This window comes from Clarias gariepinus, chromosome 9 (assembly GCF_024256425.1).
Source record: "Clarias gariepinus isolate MV-2021 ecotype Netherlands chromosome 9, CGAR_prim_01v2, whole genome shotgun sequence".
Taxonomy (NCBI): domain Eukaryota; kingdom Metazoa; phylum Chordata; class Actinopteri; order Siluriformes; family Clariidae; genus Clarias; species Clarias gariepinus.
In genome coordinates, this window is record NC_071108.1 from 35,250,892 (window position 1) to 35,275,350 (window position 24,459).

General features: G+C 35.1%; 1 protein-coding gene across 1 annotated transcript; it reads right to left on the bottom strand.

Annotated features, from left to right (window-relative positions):
- Positions 1 to 1,138: 1,138 nt before the first annotated feature.
- LOC128530265 (alpha-2-macroglobulin-like protein 1) lies at positions 1,139 to 20,153 on the bottom strand. The gene is made up of 33 exons (XM_053504098.1): positions 20,148 to 20,153; positions 19,138 to 19,190; positions 18,971 to 18,991; positions 18,618 to 18,786; positions 18,058 to 18,142; positions 17,709 to 17,835; positions 16,971 to 17,085; positions 16,379 to 16,488; positions 16,013 to 16,183; positions 15,497 to 15,733; positions 15,290 to 15,353; positions 15,033 to 15,181; positions 13,831 to 13,980; positions 13,250 to 13,402; positions 12,466 to 12,556; positions 11,685 to 11,817; positions 11,381 to 11,606; positions 10,544 to 10,670; positions 9,415 to 9,536; positions 9,051 to 9,102; positions 8,643 to 8,726; positions 7,950 to 8,126; positions 7,702 to 7,783; positions 6,412 to 6,568; positions 5,730 to 5,804; positions 5,253 to 5,415; positions 4,342 to 4,538; positions 3,761 to 3,976; positions 3,519 to 3,637; positions 3,006 to 3,114; positions 2,820 to 2,885; positions 1,509 to 1,614; positions 1,139 to 1,380 (listed from the first exon to the last, which is right to left on the bottom strand). The coding sequence occupies exons 2-33, from the start codon at positions 19,186 to 19,188 to the stop codon at positions 1,334 to 1,336; spliced, it is 3,951 nt and encodes a 1,316-aa protein (XP_053360073.1). The 5' UTR covers positions 19,189 to 19,190; positions 20,148 to 20,153; the 3' UTR covers positions 1,139 to 1,333.
- Positions 20,154 to 24,459: the final 4,306 nt, after the last annotated feature.

Here is a 24,459-nt window from a genome sequence, read left to right on the forward strand (position 1 = left end):
CCAAATAAAATATTATTTTTTGCATATTCAATCTTTGACTTTTTGCTGTCCTAAATGGTCTTCATAAGAGCCAGTTTCATCATGGAGTTTGATGGGTTTTGCAAAACCACTTGACACAATACTGTTCTTGCAAGAACTACTCCAGAACAGTTAAATAAACAGTTAATTTAAACAGTTAAAATAATAGCTATGTTATTTCAAAGAAAAAAAAAAAGTATTGTTATAAAATACAAAAAATCTATCCAAACTTGTGTCTAATTTTGTAACTGTTTTGTCCAAACTGTTGACTGTTAATGTTTGTATAACATGAAATCAATTAACACACAATTCTCCAGGTGAAAACTACGACTTAATGTTCACGCACCAATCAGTACCTTAGAATAAGTAAATATGGTCACAGGCACATTTACAATGCAATATATAGTATGTCTATGTATGTACAGCAGAAAATACATATTTTTCGTAATTTTCTTGTTATATTGATAATTTGTGTGTTTTTAGTTTTGGTACTTTTTTCTCACACTTAATTATTTTAAACTATATCTATTCAGTCATGTAATTAATTTGCTTTAAATAAATAAGGCAGTTTTGTGAGCACCAACAAATGGAAACAAGCTGTGCTATGCACTGAGTGATTGTAATTCATCAACAGTTGTACATAGACTAGGATGAGGAAAAAAAGACAGAGACAAGACAAGATCAGTGCAAATGAAAATTTTATTGGCACATTTAATTGGATTTTTTTTATTCTTTGTGGTTATCTCGCAGCACATGGCTTCATGCATTTAAAAGTCACTTGATCAGTTTAGATCATTTCGATCAGTCTTCAACCAAAGAGAGAGAGGAATAAGAGGAATAAGGTCTTGACTTATAAACTGCAAGGTATTTCAAATCTGCTAGACTGTGGAGAAAAACATCAAATACAGAGATGTTAACATGATTACACAGGTTTAATTGTTAGGCATGCAGTAACATAAAAAAAAAAAAAGATATAGAGTACCTGAAGGAAAAAAAATACATGGATTTACCATAGACATGCAACTCTAGTGTTTGATCAGTAATAGCAAATAAATCATGTTTAGTCTTAATCTGTGCACTTTCTTTCAGTAAATGTCATCGTCCAAGTTCATCAAAACACAATTATTATGGTGATCTGTCTGATCTCCTTATATGAATTGTCTTGTTGAGTGACATTTAATCTATAAATGATTTATGTAGTAGATTATGCAGAATGTTAGAGAGAAATAATATTTTGATTAATAAAAGTTGTTGAACTTTTGTGAAGAATTCCCATGAAAAAGTCATCTGGAGAAGAAAACATCTTCCGAGACTCTCAGTGAGCCCCACATGGAGAGGTGTACACTGTTACAGCCTTCTCATCTGGAGAAGAAGGAGAAGAAAAAGAGAAACTAGGCTTCAGGTCTTGTAGAGCAAAAGAAGTTCTTTTTTCTGATACTGTAGATGTAAAGATTTTACTGGTTGATGAATAAGAGAAGATAAACACGTACTGGTCTGGTAGTAGTCGTACACCGTCACAACAGCTGGTTTCAGGTTGTTCACTACAACGTCCTGCGCGATGGTCATGGTGTACACCTTCTTCTCTCCATGTATCAGCTAAAACAGACGTAAAGGAAATTATTTCTGTTCTCTGTATAAAAAAGAATCCATTCCTGTTTTAATTATAGAGGTAAAGCTGTAATTTGGCATTTTTCTGACATTTTTAAAACAGATGAGTTCATTTTTTGTGGGTTGTCTCTAATATGACAAGTTGTGTATTACTTGCCTTTTTAATTTTAAAAAAAATAAATAGAGGCTAAATTAGAAAATTGAGGCCATTTAAAGTGTTTATAGCTAATAAAGAGATTGATATGTCATGTTGTGTTTATTTCGCGTTGCATTTTGGGAAACTGGCACCATTTTTGGTGGTAACGCTGATCAGTTGCCATGGTGATTTGAGAGTGGCTTGTTATTTTTGACACAAGGTTTTCTAGCACAGACATAAATAAAAAAAAAGGTAAAGGTAAAAGGGATCCTACTGGAAGATGTTAAAAACCAGAGCCAAGCACCATTTATGTTTTTGCAGAAACCTGTTATTAGCCTTAGACTATATGAAAGACCCTGATGCACTACCCTCTCTCACGTACTCTTGACATTTTTTTTTATAAGAGTTTAAAAACTGCAACTGACTGAAAGCCCATGAACCTTTGTGCAGTGCCTCGATGCAAGATCAAATTTGACTCATCCCCAAACTGTATGGAGTCGAAGCATGAGCCATGTGTTAGGTGATGGGAGCTTCTTGGTGTATGTGTGTGTGTGTGTGTGTGTGTGTGTCTGATTATTGGTCATTAAAGGTGAGTATGCACAACCAACAAGTTGGCCAATGAGATTCAACCTTACAAATTGGCCAGGAGCCAGAATGGAAAGTCTACAGAAGACTGAAAGTTTATCACAAAATAACATAATGCAAATTTTAAGTTTGTAATTCACTGTAATTTTTGTTTAGTAAAATTTACTCAAGAAAAAGCTGCTGAACAACTTCCAATTTTCATAGAGATTGCTTCATCCACCAACAAATGCACCGGCACACCAATGATTTGTGGTGTGATGTCTCAACTCAACAAGCCCTAAAACCTCAAATCAGATAAGGAATCGTGGTTGTTTAGTTTTACAAGCTTAGTTCTAAAAATTCGACCAATATTTTTGGGATTCTTCTTTCATTAAATGATGATTCTCCATATGTTTAGAAATTGTTTTAGTAAGTTATTTTTTTTTAAGTGGTGCATGTGTGTGTGTGTGTGTGTGTGTGTGTGTGGTCTTACTCCATTTAGGTAGATAAATGTGTCACCATCTATTTGATCCACACGTTTCACAGCTCCATTAGTCGACTGGAATAAGAATAAAATTGAGCCGTTTATTTGATAGGCTCTTAGTGAGCTCATGTTTTAAACAGTTCAGTATAAATAAATATGTCGATCAGTGTTCATGCTTTAAACAATCTACATTACATGAGGGTTGCTGTTCACGAGATGGACAGACTTCTTGGTTATGCTGAATCCAGAAAGAGGCTTGATGTCGATGATCACCATGTTGGTCTCTGAACGGTGGCCGTTATACCTGCCGTTAACATACCACTAATTACAAAAGGTGAATCCAAAAAATTATGAAAGACAATATCCTCACATTATGCATATTTATTGACAAAAATTTTTATTTAATAATGAAACCAAAATAAATGTTGGACTATATAATAACATCTTTAGTTATATCTAATTATCTAGCTATAAAATATGTTATAACTTCTGTCAAAAATTGGCTAATAATTTCCTGGGTGATATCATATAGAGTGACATCCCATTAAGTCCCATTGTGAGGCACCCGGGTGGTGAGGGCAAAGGTGCTTGGGCCCGTTCATCATTGCTTGCAACTAAATATGTTGCTTGATTTTAATTACATGTATTAACGGGGATCACTATTTTAGTTTCTGGTCTTGTGGAATAAGCAGCTGTAGTAGAACTCACGTGACTGTAATGGTCAGTAACAGGGATGGATTTTGGACCTTGCAGTTTCCAATAGCTGAGGCTGAGATGGTGAATGAAGAGTGGTCAGGTGGAGGAGGGATGTTGTACTGCAGAGTAAACTAAAAGAAAAAAAAATGCAATATTAGCACAGCTCATTTATTCAGACTGCATCTCTGAGAACCTGCTCACTTTAAACAGAAACTGAATTGAGTAAGTAAAGTGTGAAACGGTGATACACCAACCTGCATGTACACGTAGCCTTGTCCTTTGGCACTGATGCTGTAGTCTCCATGGACCTCATGCAGCTGGGCCTCCTGATACAGCAGCCTGTTATTCTCTGTGATGGTAAACGTGTTCTTCACCTTCGATGGTGATGTTACAGTGACAGTTACACTTTCTTTGGGACTGTAGGTGGTGACACTGTATTTCGCCAGAGCCTGGAGAGCCACCACGGTGTCCTAGATGATGGATAAGAGGACGATAAGAACAACTTATAGATCACTAATGCTGGTATTATTTATTTATAAGATTCACCCTTACTGTAAATATTACATTAACTTACTATACTATCATTCCTCATTAAATATTGCTTCTGGCAGTGACACACAACATGTCTTTCCAAGCTAAGATAATTCCTTCTAAACAAAATCTTTTCATTTTATTGTCTTGTAACTTCAAACATAAACTGTTTCGTTAATTTAAAATTGTTGTTAAAAATGGTATCTATCATTAAGGTGTATTTTGTTTTGGGGTAAAAGTTGAATTTTGAAATGGAAAGCATTTTTTTTTAACTGTGAGGTTGATAATGTTTAGATGTTTGCACCTGTGTAGATTCGAAGCCCCCGAAGGCATTTTGTTGCCGGGAAAGCCAGTAGACGATGTTGGCGCTGTAACCCAGATCAAACCCAGGCATCATTGGTCCAGACATCAGGCCCAGGAGCACATATGAGGTCATCTCCACATCCAAGGAGTTCTTCACTGACTTATCATTTGTATTGCTCCAGTGCCGTCCATCCGCCGCTGGAGATATTAGACGCATAGACACTCAGGTCATTGACCTACATCTCTCCAGTAAGCACCAAAATAAACACCAACATTGTCCAACATTTACACAAATTCACCAAGACAAAGCATTCAATCAAATCACTGACATTCTCAAATATGTCAGTATATATAGTACAGGATTTACAGCACACAAATATTACCAAATCAAAACATTCTCCAAGTTTCCTGGAGTAAAACATTCTCCAAACGTCCACTTTTTTTATGAAAACTCTTAAATACCAACATAATCTGTTCCATAATGATTTCCAGATTCGTACTGTAATCTCCTACACACCACGTACACTACATCATCTCCAATGAAGCTCCACCTCCATATTCTTCATCTACGGGGAGTTCAAGTCAAAGAAGGACTCATTATGAAATTTCTGGTCATTGAAGGTGTAAAAGTGGTTGACAGTTAAAGAAACCATCAAGCACAGTACTGTACAGCTAAGGCAGCTCAGACAATGCTGCAGTCATTTCCATGAATATTCAGCAAGTGGACCAATAATTTTTTTACTTGTTCCTATGTTAATAGCTATTCAATATATTTTACAGTTACTTGTTCAACATTTATCATCTCTAATCAAACTGCAACATATCTAAACGAAAATCCGATCCCGAGTTGCTCAACCCTGGCCTTGGTTTGTTTGCATTTTTTTTTTTTTTAGAGATGTAGGAACACCGAACCTGAAACTATGCCTTTTGAACACATCTCTGCCATGAGTGAGCTCCTCATCCCCTGATCTCCAGCGAGGGTGAAGGTGTAGAAGAGGAGAGCCTTGGTGTAGGTGGAGGTCACCTTAGGGTACGCGTTCTTCAGGTACGTAAGACTCTTGTTCACCACGGGATCCTGTCGTACAAACAGCAGGTTAACAAATATACAGTATACAGTAATACTTCCTGTGAAAAAATGTAAAAAGAACGTTTCGAAAAAAAAAATCAGACTACACTGTTCACAATAAGAATTTAAGGATATTAAAGAGTTTTTTTTCCCTCCCTGAGCTACTACAGCAATGCGAATGTTTGTATTCTGTATGCAAATTAGCATTTTTGTAAACAACAACAAAAAAAACTTAAAAGCAATTAATTGAAATTTTCTATGAATACATTTGTTACAAGTATTGTCTTTAATATAAAATACTATAATGACTGTACATGACTCACTGTAATGGTGTAATTGAGTTCAAGCATTGCAGCTGTAACGTACGCTGATAGGGTCACCTCATCATTCACTCCTCCCTGAGAGAGAGAGATATAAAAAATTATATAACATTTGTGGAAGCAGTCTCCAGTGTCAATGTTTTGATTCAAAAAATTACCTTTTACTTTATAGCATTAGATCAAAAGAGCTTTTTAAAAACTGAAAGTTACTTATATCACAAGTGGCACAGATACGTGCTGGCAACACAGCATAATGTATTTAAAAAAAAAAATTAATCTTTTTTTTTTTAAACTGTGCTCAGTCATGTTTGTATAGTTGGTTAAAAAAAAAAATTCAGTTTATTATATTGCTTATTTTGTCCTGATAAAAAGGATATCACACTCTATACTGCACAACCCTGAGCCGAATGTACAGTATGTTTATTAAAATGCAATAAAAAAAAACTGCAAAACAAATCATGTCTAAAATGGTCTGGGATTTAAGGGCTACCAAACATAGAATAGAACAATAACTGTCATCCTGCAATTCTTACGGCACTGTTGTGATATAAGAAGAATAAAACACTTAATGTCTTCTTTTTAACGCAAAATAATCAACTTTAAAGTTGCAGCAGTAACTCCATTTCATCCCACAACTCTGTCTTTATAATTTCCCCTTTAACAGGACCTGGTGTTGGACTCTGACCTGCATGTTGGTATGGATGAGTTTTCCCACTGAAGCAAAGTGTCCGTCCTTCTGCTGCTGCCGGCCGAGCCACGCCTTCGCCTGATCCAAAACCGACTTATCTATAAAGATGTACGGCTTCGCCTTTCCGAAAGACTTCAACACGAACGCCGTCAGCCTGACAACACACACACACACACACACACACACACACACACACACACACACACACACACACATTTCACATTAAGTAATGTATAACAAAATGGATAAAAATATAATGCGATATTTAATTAATAAATAATTTAATAGTTAATTATATATTTAAATATTTAAATTTTTAATAGTTTTTTTTTTGTTTGGACTGTTGTGGTATAAAAGGAATAAAACACATAGATATTTACTGTTTCTACTGTAAAATGTCTCTTTTAGAGCACTTTTGGTCCTAAATGAAATGGCTGTAGTAGGTTTTGAAGATGTTTAAATCAAATCAAATCTTTAATTCAAAGAAAATCATCTAATCAAAACAAAAGTACATTTATTGATCACGTTTTACAACAACAACAAAATCTGATCCTTAACATTATCTTTAGTTGAAAGCCAAAGATTTTAAAGTATCCGGATTTTATATTAGAAGCTAAATAAGTCCTTGGAGCAGCTACACCAAAAACTCAAAAATACCCTTTGATCTTAAATGTTAAAAGACAGACAGACAGACAGAAGCAGCGCTTTAAACCAAACAATACAATACAATACAGTTATATTTAGAAAGCAAAAGAAAGAAAGAGAGAGTTTTTATTCTCCTAAAGTAATTGCCCTGTGAAATCCCTATTTTTCCTTAAGTACAGGTTTTCTGTACTTTGCTCACATCTGCCTGGAGCCAATAAATGCATAAATTTATCACCTTTTCAAAATCTGAAACAGACTGAATATACCTTGGAAAATAATATGATACTTTAATTTATAACTAAGTTTATTTGTTTCCAAAAATTAAGTTTGCTATTAAATATTACTTCCAAATTATAAAGGGTTTCGATTTTCATCCAAGTGCTAGTAAACGACTGATGGCTGAATGGTGTCACATCTGTTTTACTTTGTTTAAGTGAAAGAAGTTTACTCTCAGCCATGATGTCCCCAATAGGTTTAAATGTCTGAAGACCTCCTGCAGTCCTACCGGGGTCTGCTTTCTTTTGTATAATACGCTGGTTTATATGTTTCTTACTGAATGTATGAGTGATTTTAATATTTGTATGAAAAGAGATTTATTATTTATAATTTGTTTAGTTGTTTCATGTTACCCCTAAAGCTCACCATGTGTTTCCTGAAGCATCGCTCTTCCCAAACGCGCTGTAAGATCCATCAGTGTGCTTGTAGTTCAGCTCTCTCTGATATCCTGCTCAGGAGACGAAAAACAAAACAAGTTAAATACATTTTAAATCTTATTTTAACCTTGCTTTTATTATTCCCAACTTCCAGAGAGGTATTTTAAAAGAGATTGGTCTCATTAAGATGTTTTATTCCTGTCTAAAGAGACGTTCTGTCCTGTAAACACTCCTCACCGCTCACGAGGTAGTTCCTGGCCGTGCTCCTGATGGCCGGTGTGAGCTGGTTGGTGCTCTGCAGGTACTCCATGATGAAGATGTCAGGGGCGAAGTTCATCATGTTCTGCTCTCCACAGCCGTAGGGCATGGTCAGGAGACTCGCCAGGTTCCTTATAGCGCGACCCATCAGATCTCCTGCAGAGACATGACGTTAACACAGCCTTAGCATTTCTTGCTAGGTCTTCATTTACTTGATAGAACATGATAAAATTGACATAAATATAAGATAAATAAAATAAAAGATCTATTTTACATATTGATGAAAAGAATAGTAATCTGTGAATTATGCAAATTTTAGTTAAAAAAACATGAACATAATAGTAGCAAGACATTTTTCTTCTCTTTTTTTTTGCTTAATTTATGTATACTGTGAAATACTTTGCAAAAGTCTTGATACCCTGTTTCTTAAAGAATAAACTCCGGCCTGATCATCTCTTATCATCTTTCCCGCAGGTTCAGGCCTTAAATTAGATATTTTTTAATGTTTGAATGATTGATTGATGAAGTCTGGAGAATTATTCCACAAGGTATCTTAAAATATATATGAAAGTCTGGCCATTCTTAAAGCTAAACATGGAACAAATTTAGGAGACTCGAGACTGTAAACAAAATTATTGAAGGTGGTAAAATCAGAAGAGTTCTAGGACTCACCCAGCACAGAGACCGAGGCCGTGGCTGAACCTTCCACGTATACCGCAGGCAGGGTTAGTGAGACCTTCTCCTCCGCTGTACCATCTAACAGAGACAGAGAACCACAACTGTACAGAACCACCACCGGGTCCCCAAAGTCCACATTCAGTTATTAATGATCTCTAACATGAGAACACACTGAACTGGACCGACTCTGAGACTGGAGTTAGTGATCTCTGCTCTGGTAAAGGCCTTGAAACCTGTTCCAGGAGATCCACCTTCCTCTAAAGTTCTCTTGAAGCATGAAGTCTACTGATAGTCACCACTTTATTCACTGTAATGTATCAGGTCTGAACAAGGTGAAAGAATAAGAAGTGTGTGTGTGTGTGTGTGTGTGTGTGTGTGTGTGTGTGTGTGTGTGTGTCTGACCTTTTGGGGAGAGAAGCACGTTGTGGGTTTTATATTGTTTCTTTCCTTCAGGCTGAAAGTGACAAAAGACAATTGAAAATAGTGTAATAATCACAATTACTGTACAGCATCAATGAAAAGGTTTTTAGCCCACACAGCACAGCTGCTTAAGTAATTATACATTTATTAAAATTGTATATATATATATATATATATATATATATATATATATATATATATATATATATATATATATATATATATATATATAAACATAATAAAATTTATTTTGAACATACTAATGATCTACAGTATTATCTAAATATAATCTACTGTATAACTCTAATTAAAATAGAATGATTTCTGTAAGTAATAATATAATCACCTTGACTAGGAGTGTGTTAATGACCGTGTCAATGCGTCCTTTCTCTGGGACTGTAACTGGACTCTTCCCACACAGACTCGATGACTGCACGGCCTCCGCTGTCACACTGACGCTCACCTTACCTATAACACACACACACACACACACACACACACACACACACACACACACACACACACACACACACACACACACACAGAGAGAGAGAGAGATAGAGAGAGAGAGAGAGAACCACCTGTTCACTTTTTAGTATGCAAACCCCCCCCCCTTTTTTTTTTTTTACCTTTTTTTGTCTGGAATCTTACATAATGTGTAACAAGTTGTTTTCTTTTCTTTGTTGTTGGGGTACCAATGTTTGGAAATTAGATTAGATTGTACTAACTCCAAAAAAAAAAAAAAAAAATCCATAAGAACTTTTGTGCTGAAAAAGCAGGTTGTCTAGGACAGTACTGTGGATATATATATATATTTTTTTTTTTTTAAATGTGAAGAATGTGAAAATATATTATCTTACACAGCCAATGAGCCATAAATTGTAAATTCTTTTAACTTAATTTGCAATGAATCATTTTAATAAAAAAAAAATCACAAAAGGTAAAAAAAAAAATATATATATATATTGGAAAAAGCCTTTATTTAAAATTTCCACGTATTTCAATAAGTGCCCTATAAATGGTTAAAGTAATTATCCTGAGATTAAAGTCAAACAGAGAAAAAAAGCCAAAACTTAAACAGGTTCTTTTTTTTTTTGGTGGCCCAATCTACTTTCATACTGAAAAAAATTCTCCAGGTGAAAATATCTTGTTGATGAGACAGATCAGAGCTAAGAGTGTTTTAAGCAGAAACCCTGATGTGTAGTTGTGTTAGTGTGGTTCTAGTCCATTTACAGGTTTAATAGGTTCAGCATCTGAGATGCTTTTCTGTTCACCACATAGTGTTTATTTGCGCTACTACAGACTCATTTGTCAGCCTTTTTCCTTTGATCTCTCACATGTAAAATGTCTGTTATTCCACTGGATGTTAAAAAAAAGCATAAATGAGATTGTTATTGACAAAGAAGGTACATTAAATATTCCCAAAGGTCAAATTCCAGTTGGAGTGTTTTGAGTGAGCTTTGAGTTTGACCTACCCAGAGCCAGCGGGGTGAAGGTCCAGGAGAAGGTCCTGCTCTCACCAGCGCACACACACTGTGTATAACTGCAGCCGTGACACGTTTGCACTGAGAACTGCTTTGAGTCAGCCAGAGTCACCTTCACCTTTAACACACAGGATTCCCAGTTCATCAGCTATCTGAGATCTAAACCAACTTCATCCTCAGTTGTTAGGTATTCACAGATAAGCTACGTGACTAGCGTGTGTACAGGGGAAAAGAAAATCATGCTTGCTTAAAAAAAGTCACAAAAAGAGGTCATAATGTCAGAAACGTGACATATATAATAATGGATGCATCACAATCATCTGTGTAGTAAAACATTTTACATGCATGATGGTTAAAATGCTAATCAATGATTGGTGATAGAATAACATGCAGTGTACATGTCAGACTATTTTTATAAATCTTTAAAAGAGTTTTTATGTAAGGATGTTAAAGATTACACAAGGTCGTGTCTAACAGCCAAAACCCAAAGTATGAGGGCCATTTCAATTAAACTGGGACTTTTGATTGTACAGAATAACAGAACACAGTTCTGAGAGTAAAAACCTCCCTTTATGTCTCTATATAACCCCCTGATACACTAATGCACTTATCCCAGTGTTTCACTAGAGCTTGGACACCATCAAGGTAGCCAGATTTCTGTGGAACTGCCTGCTTCACGTCTGAAACACCGGCCTCCCAGGAACTCCTTTAATGTCCCAAACATGTACAGTAGGAATGACTTACAGTTAGGTCAGGACTGTACAGGGGATTTAGCAATAACTAGAGTTAGTTTGAGAAAAGACAATTAGACCAAACATCTCATCTCACCATCATACAGCTGTGGAGGTAGTTGAAGACGGTGGCCTTGAGCGTGAACACTTCTCCTCGGATGACGGAGCTCGGCATGGTGAGGCTCACGAAGAAAGGCTGGAAGGCGGTGAGCTCAGCGCTCGGGGCGACTCCGAACCCGATAGGCGACGTACAAAACGCTTCAGTCTGCCACTTAGTGATGGAGTCTGGGACTGTTTTATTAATGGCCGTCACTCCAGAATGACTTTGGGAGAAACAGTGCTGAATCAAAAACACAGACTAAAGGGCTAATTTTAAAAACTACTCATGATAATCTACACACCTGATTGGAACAAGATCCCAGATCCATGTCTCTGGGAAATATGTGCGGACAGTAACGATGGGTTGGTTTGAACTTGTGTCAGCTGAAGTGGGTTTTTTGGCCATGACAATATGTCCATCCATGCCTAAAGGTTCTGCATCTTGGGCACAAATAGGATTTCTAGTTAGGTCCATAAATAATTTAGCTATTTAACACAAAATATGGTAGCTGGGACGACATCTGCTCAACAAGTGATGCAATGATCAACTTTTAACAGAATGAGGGAAAATATGGAGAAGGGAAGAAGATGCTCATAACCCCAGATACAGTAGGTACAGTAGTCAACCAGGATGCCTGTTACCTTTGCCTATGCCTCACCTCCGTGGCAAAACATCAGCGGGCAAAATTGCTTTAGTTGCTAGACTCAGCAATGTCATGGGGCAATAAAATGAAGTCAGCTGACCACCTGAATGTACTGAACCACCAGAGGATCACATCTATGGAGGGTTTCTTCAATGCTAGATCACCATAATTATTTCCACAATATGAACTGGAGTCCCAACTATAACCCCAGTGAAAGTTTTTGGTATGGCCTAAAGGAGACTTTGACTCTCCTGACACATACAAGATGTTGAAATTCATTTATGAAAATAGATGTTCAATCCAATGTCCATACTGTAATTAAAACTAACAAGTTCAACAAAATGTTAGAGTGTGTGATTTATACGTGTTTTTGGCCAGACAGTGGAAGTGAAAGAGCTTATACATACAGTATCATCAAGGCAGAAAAGAAAACAAGTACCTTGGAAAATCCGCTTTTCATTCAGCAAACTAGGAGCACAATTTGTAGGTTTATTTACATCTGCGTTGGTGAGGATTTTAATTCCAATCTCCTAAAAGTCAAAAGGGGACGTGTTTTTCATGTGTAGAAAAAAAAACAATTTTATATTTGACCACTCACTGTATAAAAACACGATAACTATAATATTGTAATATTTTAATAATTCTAATACTAGAATATTGCACAATGAAGCTGGTCTTTGTGTGAAATACAAGAAATGTATAAATCATATTTTGAAATGTCCGCAACGTAACCAGTCTGAGTGCTAAAAAGTAAGAAATAAACAGACCATAAGTAACAACAGGGCTCTAAAGAAGCAGATCTACTTTGATCTTTGTTGAATTTTATAATTTTTCTATAACAGCACATCTTTATGTGTTTTATTCCTCTTATAGCACAACAGTTTGCTAATTTTTGCTAGAATTAATCTCCATAATTTTTTTTTTATTATTAAATGCATGTTATATTGTCATGGAATATCTCTGAAACAGCCTAATTCCAATAAACCAGCAATAAACTATTGTAGATTATGTATTATGAGAATCCTGCCAAGGTGCAAAATATATGAGCTGTTACCATGGAAACACTATTGTATGACAACAAACACAATAATATGACCACTATCAGAGCTGCTGTTATAGAAACTTAATCAACACCATTTCGACCAATCAGAACACAGTATTTCAGAATGCGATCCTAATTATCCTACACTGAAAATGTACTTAAAATAAGAATGGTGTCTTACTCTAAAGGTGTTGTACACATCCACTTTTCCCTGATTCACTGGCAGCACTGCAATTTTCCTCAAATGTGGGTTAGACGCACATGGGTTGGAATACTCATCATGGATGTTGTACGGATATCCTGATAACCTCTGGACAGGCAGCATGTTGAACACCTGGAACGACAAGGCGTGACATCATTCCTCATATGAACTGGCATTGTGATCTCTTTGATCTCTAACACTGCGAAATGATAACAGGGGGGGATCAGACGTCCTTTACTAGTACATGTTAGAATTACAAGTTATATTAAATGTACTTTTACCCCTGATGGCATGGGGGTGAAATGCAAGCCTTAAAACACAAAGATTGTTGGCTTGAGCTCTGCTTGGGCTGATCTAGTCTAGCATTTGTGTCACAGTCCTAGTAGAGAACTAGGACTGTACAGGTTCTAGCTTTCGTATAGAAAACGTTCCTCTCTCTCTATATATATAAAACACAGTCAAAATAGAGTTTAAGTTTTCTTGAGTAGCTCATATGGAAGTACAGATTCCATATGAGCTGTACAACTGGACTAGAGAACAGTTTTTCAGTTTAAACCCACAGATTGGATGTTGAGCTCCTTCTCTGGTTGCACCAGCAGTAGACTGTGATCGATCGCCTTCACTGAACACAGCGAATCTGGAGCAGCTTTCAGGGTCAGTGACGTATGACCACCAGGGAGCTCAGGAGAAGATGAAAACTTGAGAGAGACCTAAAAAATGAATGAAAATATGTTTGTTTGTTTATGAAAAACATGATGCATTCATCATTTAGAACTCGGTATGTGTAGGTATCATCAAGGAAAATGACTTTGAAATGATCGTTATGTGTGATATTAAACAGGACAATTAATATCATTCAATATCTTCACAATTAATATTTTGGGCTTTGACAGAAACCTATTGATGGGATGGAAACCCAACTCTACTTATCACTTCGAGAACACCATTCCCACTTTGAAGCTTAACAAATGATGATTGGATTATTTTGTGCAAATGTATCTGTTTATCAGGTTCTAAGAACTTCTGGTGGCAAAATAGATGTATATAATAAAATACAAAACAATTATAAAAAATAAAATTAATATAAGCAATGAAATAACCTTCAGCACTAGTCTACAACTGATCTGAGTTGGAGCCATTCCACCAAAAAGAATTGACTGAATATGAGATAGACATGTGCAAAGCAGAATGAGACATATCTCAGGGACAGCTGTATCTCTTTGGGAATATAAAACCAGATGATCAAATGTTATGTGATAAATATGGGAACATGAGCACTTAAACAAGGCACAGTTACAGTTAGGAGCCAAGGAAAAGGCTTTCAAGCATCAACACATATGTTCTTATCTATGTTCTTTTGCATCTCAGGATAGGCAGTCGAGAACATGGCTTTATTAAACCAGGGCAAGAATTGATCTTTATTGGGAACATACAGTATTTGAATGATGGATTTCTTAATCGGTTGACACTCCCTTCATGTGATGTTAGGAATCTACAGTATGGTGTTTTGGTTTCCATCTCTTGGCTGGACACCATGGTGGTGAGACAAAATGGTGGCTGACATTTTATTCTCAGTTTCATATCATTTTGTATCAATCATGTAATTGTAATCAGGAATGTAATCATGTTTCAACTCCTACTGGAATTCATCTGGGTTTGCCAGCCTGTCTGTACAAAAATATATGTTATAACTATGTATCCTTTTGACTGTCCCTATGATCTTAATTATAGACATAGGCCTCTTTAATGTAAAATTTCTGACCTTGTTAGCCAAACATGGCTGAACGGGGAAGTTCTTGCTGTCTGCCACGGCCTCGCCACTCGGCAGGACTGTGTACAGGACCACCTGAGCGACCGGGGTCACCTTGAGCATCTTCTGCAGAGTGATGACCAAGTTGCCCCTGTGCTCTACTAAAAATGGAGTACAATTATATTAGCTTAACAGCTACGTAAAGTTTACTAGCACTTTGGTTTACTAAGTTGTGGTGTGATGTCCTGCATGGTGTGATGCTCATGAACCTGTTCCGTGGTCGAGGGTTGCTACGATTTGTCCTTGTTGAACCAATTGTCCTTTATTTATCACCTAGACACAGGAAAATTAAGATGCATAAACTGTAATGTATTAAATTATATTTCATTTTCAGTTACACTTCTGTAAACATCACTTAACGTTAGTGAGTGCAGTACAGTACCATGTTAGAATGATATAGAGGAAGCAAAACACACCATGTAGAAGAAGGACAAGGTATTCTGGTTCGGTCTGAGTGCGCTGTTGTGTATCATGTACTGAGCCCTGATGACGCCGTTTTGATGGCAGCTGAACGCCATCGAGCTGCTGTACAACTTGATAAAACTCTGGCTCTTGGAGTAGAAAGGCTGGAGGGAGAGGGACGGAGATGGGTAGTGCGGTGTGAGCTGATTCTTCCCAACTGGTGCTGGTGTGCCTGTCGTTTCATACCGAGCCTATGCGACAGAAAACAAGAGAATGATTTTAAAAAGCTAGCATAAAGAATGAAGGAAAATAAAAATCAGTTTTTGTTTTACAATTATTGTTTTTTTCCTTATTAATATTAAAGCGAGTGATGGAGATAGAGATGGTCTTTCTTTGTCACACGAACAATACATGAGGATTATTATTATGATTATTATGATTATTATTATTATTATTATATTACAAAAAGGGAAAACAACAACAACAATAATAGCAGCAGCAGCAAAAACTACAGTGAAGACTCCACCCACCTGTACACTGACTGGGTTCGCACCCCATTGTTGCGTGTTGAGCGAGAACTCTGCAATCCCTTTGTTATCTGTAACCAGCTTCTGGTCTGAGTGTTTATTATTACCATGAGTTACAGTTAGATGTACCACTTTCTTTCTCATGGGATTGGACTTTGCATCAGTCACTTTTATCTAATGAAGAAAATCAGGAACATCAGAGGACGATGTCATAAACAAAAACGTCATATTGTGCATTATACAGTAATAGTTTTTCAGACGTTTACTAACCTGGTAGTGACACCGTGTTTATATAATGTAATAAACCTTTAAGAACATAATATAGTATTTATATATATATTTATATTAATAGGTCAACATATTATTTACTTTTCCTTCGTAAGTCATTCCGAGCTTAAACGTTGGTGGTGATTCCTCAAATGAAAGTGTGACAATATTGGTTGTTATAGGAGCGCTGGCTGAACCAGTCAGAGTCACGCCTACAGGATAAACACAGCGTTAGCACAAAGCTTATACTCTACCATATTATTGCTGTGAAAAAACTATTTTGGAATTTAAGCTTTATGCACACTGTGTACAATACTAGTAGCTATAAAGTTCCTTGTTATTATACAGCATGAACCTTGTACACTTCAAATATAAAAAAAATTATGAGAATATACAGTAATGCAATTTATGATTATAAATCTTTTTTTTTAAGTTTAAGTTTTATTCTGCTAAGAACTTTTCTAAATCTGACGATAAAAAAAAATGAATAATGTCAAAAGGTCACAAATTAGGCTTGAGAAACTCCTCTTTGCTTTCCAGTAGTCAAAAAATTAAAGATATTTTTAACTGCAGTTTGCTTTATTCATGATTACAGTATTTTGTTAAAAAAATGCCCAAACATATAGAATAAATGTGTTTTTATGTACAAACATCTGTTCATAAAATAATAATACTGTTAAAAGTAATCTCTAACCTGTTTCATGCTCTTCCACTTCACAGTGAGCTGTGACTAAAGTCTCGTAACGTGAATCGGTTAAGGCAAAGTCTTTCAGATTTATTACACGTTCTCCAAGACCTGTTGCATCAATCTGAAGAAAAAAAAAAATTATTTAATAATTCACTTTAAAGACTAAAAGCAGACTTAAAAATGATGACGTTTGTATAAATGTGTAATATTACTTCCGCTATGGTGTGTATGCTATTTGCATTGCTTTAAACGTATAGAAATGAAGGTCATAATGAATTTACCATAAAGGAACCATGAACAGCGTAAACACACCATCAGTAATATCAGAAACATCAAAGAGTAACAAAACTACTCTCGTCGCTTGTGACTAGATTAGTTACTGAGTGGTACAAATAGATGGCAGCACTTTCACTTTCTAAAGTCAGGGTGATCACGTCTTTTTGACTCTATGTTTCATCTGGATCCAGCAAGTTTAGAATTTTTAGAAAAGCAAGTTTTATGGCATCTTTCATCAAATATTTTTTTTCCCCACCCGAATAGTTCTTAGGATAATGAAAAGGTGCAAAGTACTTAACGGCAAACTTGTTATAATAATAATAATAATAATAATAATAATAATAATAATAATAATAATAAAAAACAATAATAACATAAATAAATATATATAAAATGAATAAAAATAAGGGAACTTATTCATTTTACATACATGCTTTTCATGTTGATTTAAATGTAAAATTGACAAACCTCTGTTTTATAATTCCTGCAAATATTTAATAGTGGTGTACTTCCTGCTGGGAGAAACAAGTTCTTGTGGCTGTTACGGCAGACGGTGGCCTTCACCGTCCCTTTCACCGGCTTACCGTATGTATATCTGTGAATAACAGAAATTAAACACATTTTATTAAAAACAATACTCATTTACAGTTAAATAAAGTGAAGCAATGCAAAAATAAATAAAAAAACAACAAGTTGTAATTCAGACATAAATCTTTAAGCTTGATTGTTTGCTTTCAGAATTACACTACAGATGTTATATTGACTGTTTTAATGTTTTACGTAAAAGACCAAAAAAAAACCATGATTGTTAACTCACTTGGCATACACCCTCAGTATGGCGTAGGTGTCCAGGATGGTCATGACTGGAGGAAACTTGACTGTCACTTCAAATTTTGGCAAAACTGTAAGAAATAGTTTAACATTTAATTATAATAACTGCCAATTTTTACTGTGTTCTTATGTGAGATCTTTTAATTATACATTTCTGTAACACATTATATGTGCAACAATAAAAGTGGTCTAAGCACTACTTCTTGACACGTGTTATGATATCAGTGTTTTTTAAATATCAGTAATTCTTTTTATGAAAAAATTCCAAGTAAAAATTAAAAATTTATACAAGCTGAACTTTAACCATTATTTTCTGCATTTACCAACATTTTTGTACATCTATTTTTAATATTTATATCATGTGCAGAGTGTATTTTTGTTATAAAACACTGAAACATTGTTTTCAAAGTGATATGAAAGATATAACGGCACTTAATAGCTTATATCATTTTTTTATACTGATCATCACAATATTATCACCAAAATAAAGATTAGATATATTTGGTATTTTAAAGACATAAATAATAAAAATAAACTGCGCCTGACCGTAGTCCTTGACTTCAAACGTTCGTGTGACAGGGTTGTTTTTCTCATCCCGGGCGGTGATTAGATAAAATCCCTCCATGGCCTCAGAGTTTATGGGATACGACAGATCCACAAGACCGCTGTGTGTGGTGGTGTTCAGCCACTGACCGATGCGGTTTGAGTTTGGGTCCTGAAATTTTTCATGAAATAATCATCATTTATCAGCAAATAATGTGTGACTTTTTATATTATGTTCTCTAGAACCTTAATGTAATAAGACACTAATTTCAGGTTGAACTTTTATATTAAAGAAAAGGCATATTATACACAAATACAAAAAGTTAGTGAGAATTTGTTCACATGACACATCGTACCTGCAGTTCTATAGTTGGAAACTGAAATGGAAAGGAGAAGAAAAAACACCTTTGAATCAAATTAAACACATATGCATATACATACACATAGATAGATAGATAGATAGATAGATAGATAGATAGATAGATAGATAGATAGATATTTCTAGGTGAGAAACTGATCAAACCATCTGATTGTGGGTGTGGAAGTTGGTGTCCAGAGAAACAATGCGGAACATCACTAGGGAGAAAAAAATATATCAATAATACTGTTTTATTATAAGGCTGACTTGTTTTAAACACTTAATTACAGCATAACTGGTAGCTAAAGGAACATGTGCAGTCACCAAGACTTTGCCAGACAAAAATATATAAGATTACTTTGCTACATTTCCATAATTCTTGGTAGAATGTTCTAAACTGTCTCAAATAGACAGTATTGATGGTTTCTGGACACCTGACTCTGTGCCTTAAATCACCTACAAACTGACTATGCATTAAGTCCATAAGAGAATGTTAAGGTTTAGTAAACCATGCCAAACTCATATAGAACTGTCAAGATCTGTCTATGAACTGACACCATTTACCTACCAAGTGCTCATGACATTTCACCATGACTTAATGGAACTTACTGTACCAGCCATCTGGACCACAATAGTTTGGATTCTTTCTGAAGCTACGAACCTGAAACCTAAAGTGTCAACAACTGTGTACTGTGTAATCTATAAGTGTACTATTCAGTAGTTTAGTGCAAAGCGTTAGATTTTGCCATTTTCCCATTTCCTCTCCTATAAGCAGCTTTTAGAAGATTTTACAGGTTGTGATTTCTAAGCCCAGTTATGAAGCTAAAGATACTTTATATGGATATGCGGTCATATTTTGTGCAACTGGACATTAAGCATCATGAATGCTATACTGTACATATATTATATAATATGATATATACATATATTGTTGTTTTGAGGTTGCATTTTCAACACTGTCAATTCATTCAACATTATCCCAAATTCAGCTTATCAAAGCAAGGTTTACTGTTTAAAACAATGTTGGTCTGCTTGTAAAACATATCGCAAATCTTTATAATGTTAAACTGAATGATGATATCACTATGATTGCTCTTGTTTCATCAGTTGATCTTGGTCTCCAATCAACTACCAAATGTGTCTCTTATTAGGCTGCCATTAAAGTCTGAAGATACCTGTTTGTCCTGGTTTGTAGATGGGTTTGTCTGTCTCGATGATGTTCAGTTCTGTTGGAGCTTTGATGAGGATCTCTGTTGACTTGTTCAACAATGTTTTGATTCCTTTAATATGAACATGTAAAGTTGCCACTGTGTCAACACTTACAACAGGAACCTGTTAGAAACACAATGGCTTCATCATCATCATCATCATCATCATCATCTCACAATCAATCTCCATAGTGTTTATTCTGTACAGGTTTGTGAGAAGCCTGGAGCCTATCGCGGGGCACTCTGGGTACAAGGCAGGGTACACCCAATTTGGAAACTCTAGTTGGACTGCTCTACCTGTCCGTAGGCACTATAGGAGGAGTCCAGGATACCTGGAGGTAACCCCCCAAGGCTGGGGAGAACATGCAAACTCTTTCACACACAGATCCGAAACATGACTTGAACCCTCAAATTTGGATGGTCAAGGCCACAGTGCCTACTGCTTTGCCATCGTTATGCCACATCATCATCTGTAACATTCATTTCATATATATAATATAATATAATAGGTTAAATTATTAAATTATGTAGTAGTCGCACCTTGAAAGGAACGGAGCGGTGGTAATCTTGTCTTCCAGAATTTTCCTTCAGAAGACTGATGCTCTTGTGTTGATTGTACTCCAAAGTTACTTCTATAAAAAAACATTCAGAGGGGAGGACCGTGATAGAGAACGTCTCCGTAGTGCCCCCTACAGTCTGGGAAGTCACAGCCAACAAGTACACACTGGAGGAGACAAATAGTAAAAAAATGAATTTTGGTTTCAATATGCTGATACTCATTCAATATGCTGACACACACACACACACACACACACACACACACACTACAACATTCATTCTTTTTAATAAATTATCTAAACAGCACAAGTCATAACTGACCTGTGGACCACTGCAGCATTCTAATTATCCCGCTACTAATTAGCTACACCTCAATTCTTAGAATTAATCTCATTCTAGGAGTTTCTTTGTTTTTCAAGTGCATGAAAAAAACATTTAGTATACTATTTACTATTAATCTGTTTTTTTTATTGATGCTTAATAAATAATGAAACATAACTTGAAAAATCAAGAAACTCTTGAACATATGATTCACTCTTTTATTTATTTATTTATTTATTTATTTATTTATTTGCTCACTTAAGAATTAATATGGAATTTATGAACCATGTTATGAAGTTTTGCATTATTATTATTATTATTATTATTTTAACTAGTAAATTTAATCAGTTCTCTGCAACTAATCACAGTTTATTACATACTTTAAAGAATCTTAAAATATTCACTCATTCACTTTATTATTTATATTATTCAGACTGCCAAGACAAATAATTTTCAGATGGGATCGTATAACACCATTTTTCATAATACTGAATGCTTCTTATCTCCATGCTTTGTTTTTTGTAAATAAGCATACACATTTATATTTTTATCAGATAAAAAGAAACACATTTGCTAAATTTTATGCCCTTCAATGTAGTGTCCGTAACTTATTTTAATTCAAATATTTCAATTATCTTAATTGTCTTTCAGCAGAAACTTGACCTACATAAACCTGAAAAACTGTATTCTTCTGAAATGCAAAATTCTTAAGATATTGCAACATGAATTTGACATGGTCACGGACACTACAGATTTTTTTTTTGCTTTTTAAAGCTTTTACCAAAAAAACAAAAAAACCTATTTAAGCAACAATTTTTACAGATCATATGCTTCTAGAATCTTACAGAAATCTTCGCATCAATACTTATAAAGAAATAAAAATAAGTTGCATTTTAAATGATCATTGTTTGACGCGAGAAAGTATAATGCTAAAAAATGGCACAAATAAAATCATCTCTCCAAAACGTCTGAGGTTAGCGACATCATAATTTTAGGGAAGCGAGATCGGTCACTTCCATGTTGCATAAACTTCAGAAGTAGCTTCTTAGACACATAAATTTTCTGTATTATATATAAAACATAAATAAAACATAATAAAATCATAGAGTATTTAAAAAAATGTCAACTAACAACTTGATAATGTATAGGTTTTATATATATATAAAAGAGCTTACGTGTCATTGGAGGTTGTTGTCTGCACTAGAATGCTTGAAAAAAGCAATAAAAGTGCAGAAATCGTTCCCCGAAGGCCCATCTTGCAGCAGGATCGAGCGCGATCAAACCAGCTGTGATGATCTTAGAGCGCTTGTGGTATTTATGAGCCTTCACCGAAAGTGAAATATGTTTTGAGTTTCTGTTATCACTAATTCTGGCCTTGTATTGTGCAGTGTGGTACACATCACAATGCCTCACCTTATCTGCCCAATTTTAGTTACGATTAGTGTTGAATAAATAAATAAATTAACAGCTTACTTGGCAACATAAAGCAAATAAATAAATATATGTAAAATATACACACATGTACGCATTACAGAATTTAATTATTTGTGATACAAACATGAGCTTTTCTATTTTGCTCCCTTTGATTTTGTATTTCACCGTAACTTTCACATATAATATATTATCCTTGATATTGATAAATTACTTATTGATTAACTTTCCGACAAGAATTAGTCCTCAGTACTATTACCTAAATTTCTATACTTATAGGCTCCAGTCCCCCCAAGATACTGAATACACGATAAAGCTGAAGAGACAATGAGTGAGTGAAACTCATATACTGTATATTCTAGATTCATTATATATAGAAATAATTTTAGGCATTATAGCTCATAGCTCATGAAAATAGAAATAATAATAATAATAATAATAATAATAATAATAATAATAATAATATTCTAATATATCAAAATATTATTAGATCTTAAAATCAATCAAAAAAGAATTTACAGTCAATTCAGCAAGGCATGGATCCAGTCAGCCTGTGGAAATGCTAAGGAGTTATTGAAGACCAGGTTGCTTTGATACCGGTTGGTCTTTAACTTCTCTGTATTTTCAGGTTGGGTTTTTCTCATCATCCTCCTGCGAGTAGCCCATAGATTTACTACACATTTAAGGTATTGGCAAGTCAATCATCACTGTAATGTCATGTCAGAAAACCAATTAGTGGTCGTTTTGGCACATTTAGTCAGGTGTTAAATCCTGCTGGAAAAGGAAATTCCATCTCTATCTCCATAAAGCTTGTCAGCGAACATAAGCACAAAATGTTCTAGAATCCTCTGCTAGGAGGATGTGTTGACTTTGGATTTTATACATCACAGTGAACTAACAGAAGTACTGTAGATGCACCCAAATCATCACCAACAGTGTAAATTCCACACTGGACTTCAAGCAACTTGAGAGTCCAAATGTGATCTTGTTTTCTAAATGAAATGTAAAATTTACTTTCATCTCAAAAGATGTCTTTGGTCCACTGTCCAGTCCACTTTCTCTTTAGCCAAGGTAGGACACTTCTGATGATGTCTCTAGATGATGAATTGCTTGAAACTAGAAGTGCCACAGATAGGACAATTTCCTAAAGACATCTGTGCATGGCGGTTCTTGATGCATTGACTCCTTGAGAAGGTATTGAGTCGGCTTTGCTTGATTTGGTTTGATCTCTTTTATGAATTTGCCTTAATACAGCACCTTCTGTAGCTCACACTTCTTATGGAAAGTGTCATTGATCATCTTCTGGACAACCGTCAAGTCAGCAGTCTTCCTCATCCATGTATTGAACTAGACTAGATGTATTGAATGTAATGTTCTAATATTTTAAGATATTGGATTTTTGCTGTAAGCCATATTAATTAAAATTAAATGTTAAAAAGTCTTGAAATCTTACATTTTACATCTAATTAATATAAGAATTTCAATTGCAAAATGTATGTAAATTAACTTAAAGCCACTAGAGATGCACTAGAAATTCCATTTGCAGAGTAAACTGTGTCTTACGTGGCATTAAGCAGATCAAAATAATACAAAACACTGAAAATATGACCAAAGTTCTTATCGAATTGAGGTTCATCATGTTCCTCTTCATTACTATAAGGTCAAACAGTCATAACAATACAAATTACTTTTTTTTTTACATTTATTTTTAAAAAGAGAGAGAAGGAGAAAGATAGAGAAAAAAAGATTACAAAAACCATTGCTTTCTATCACAAAATACATTACACTGATACTGATTACTCAGCATTTTCAGTTTATCTTCGATCATAGAGTCCAAATATAAAACATTATAGATAGGAAGATATGAAACACTTTGTATTTAAGGTCATTGTGCTCGTCTGTTTCAGCTGTTATGACTAAGACGTCTGGCATTGAAAACAAGCTGAGCTGAGCGAGAGATCACAATTCA

What these genes read in the sequence shown, in the direction of transcription:
- LOC128530265 (XM_053504098.1), bottom strand. Translation starts at nt 19,188, where the DNA reads ATGTTCCGCATTGTTTCTCTGGACACCAACTTCCACACCCACAATCAG. An exon ending in GAATGACTTACGAAGGAAAA is followed by an intron (nt 16,184 to 16,378) that starts GTAAATAATATG and finishes TTTCTTCATTAG; the next exon opens with ATAAAAGTGACTGATGCAAA. An exon ending in AAGGCTACGTGTACATGCAG is followed by an intron (nt 3,638 to 3,760) that starts GTTGGTGTATCA and finishes TTTTTCTTTTAG; the next exon opens with TTTACTCTGCAGTACAACAT.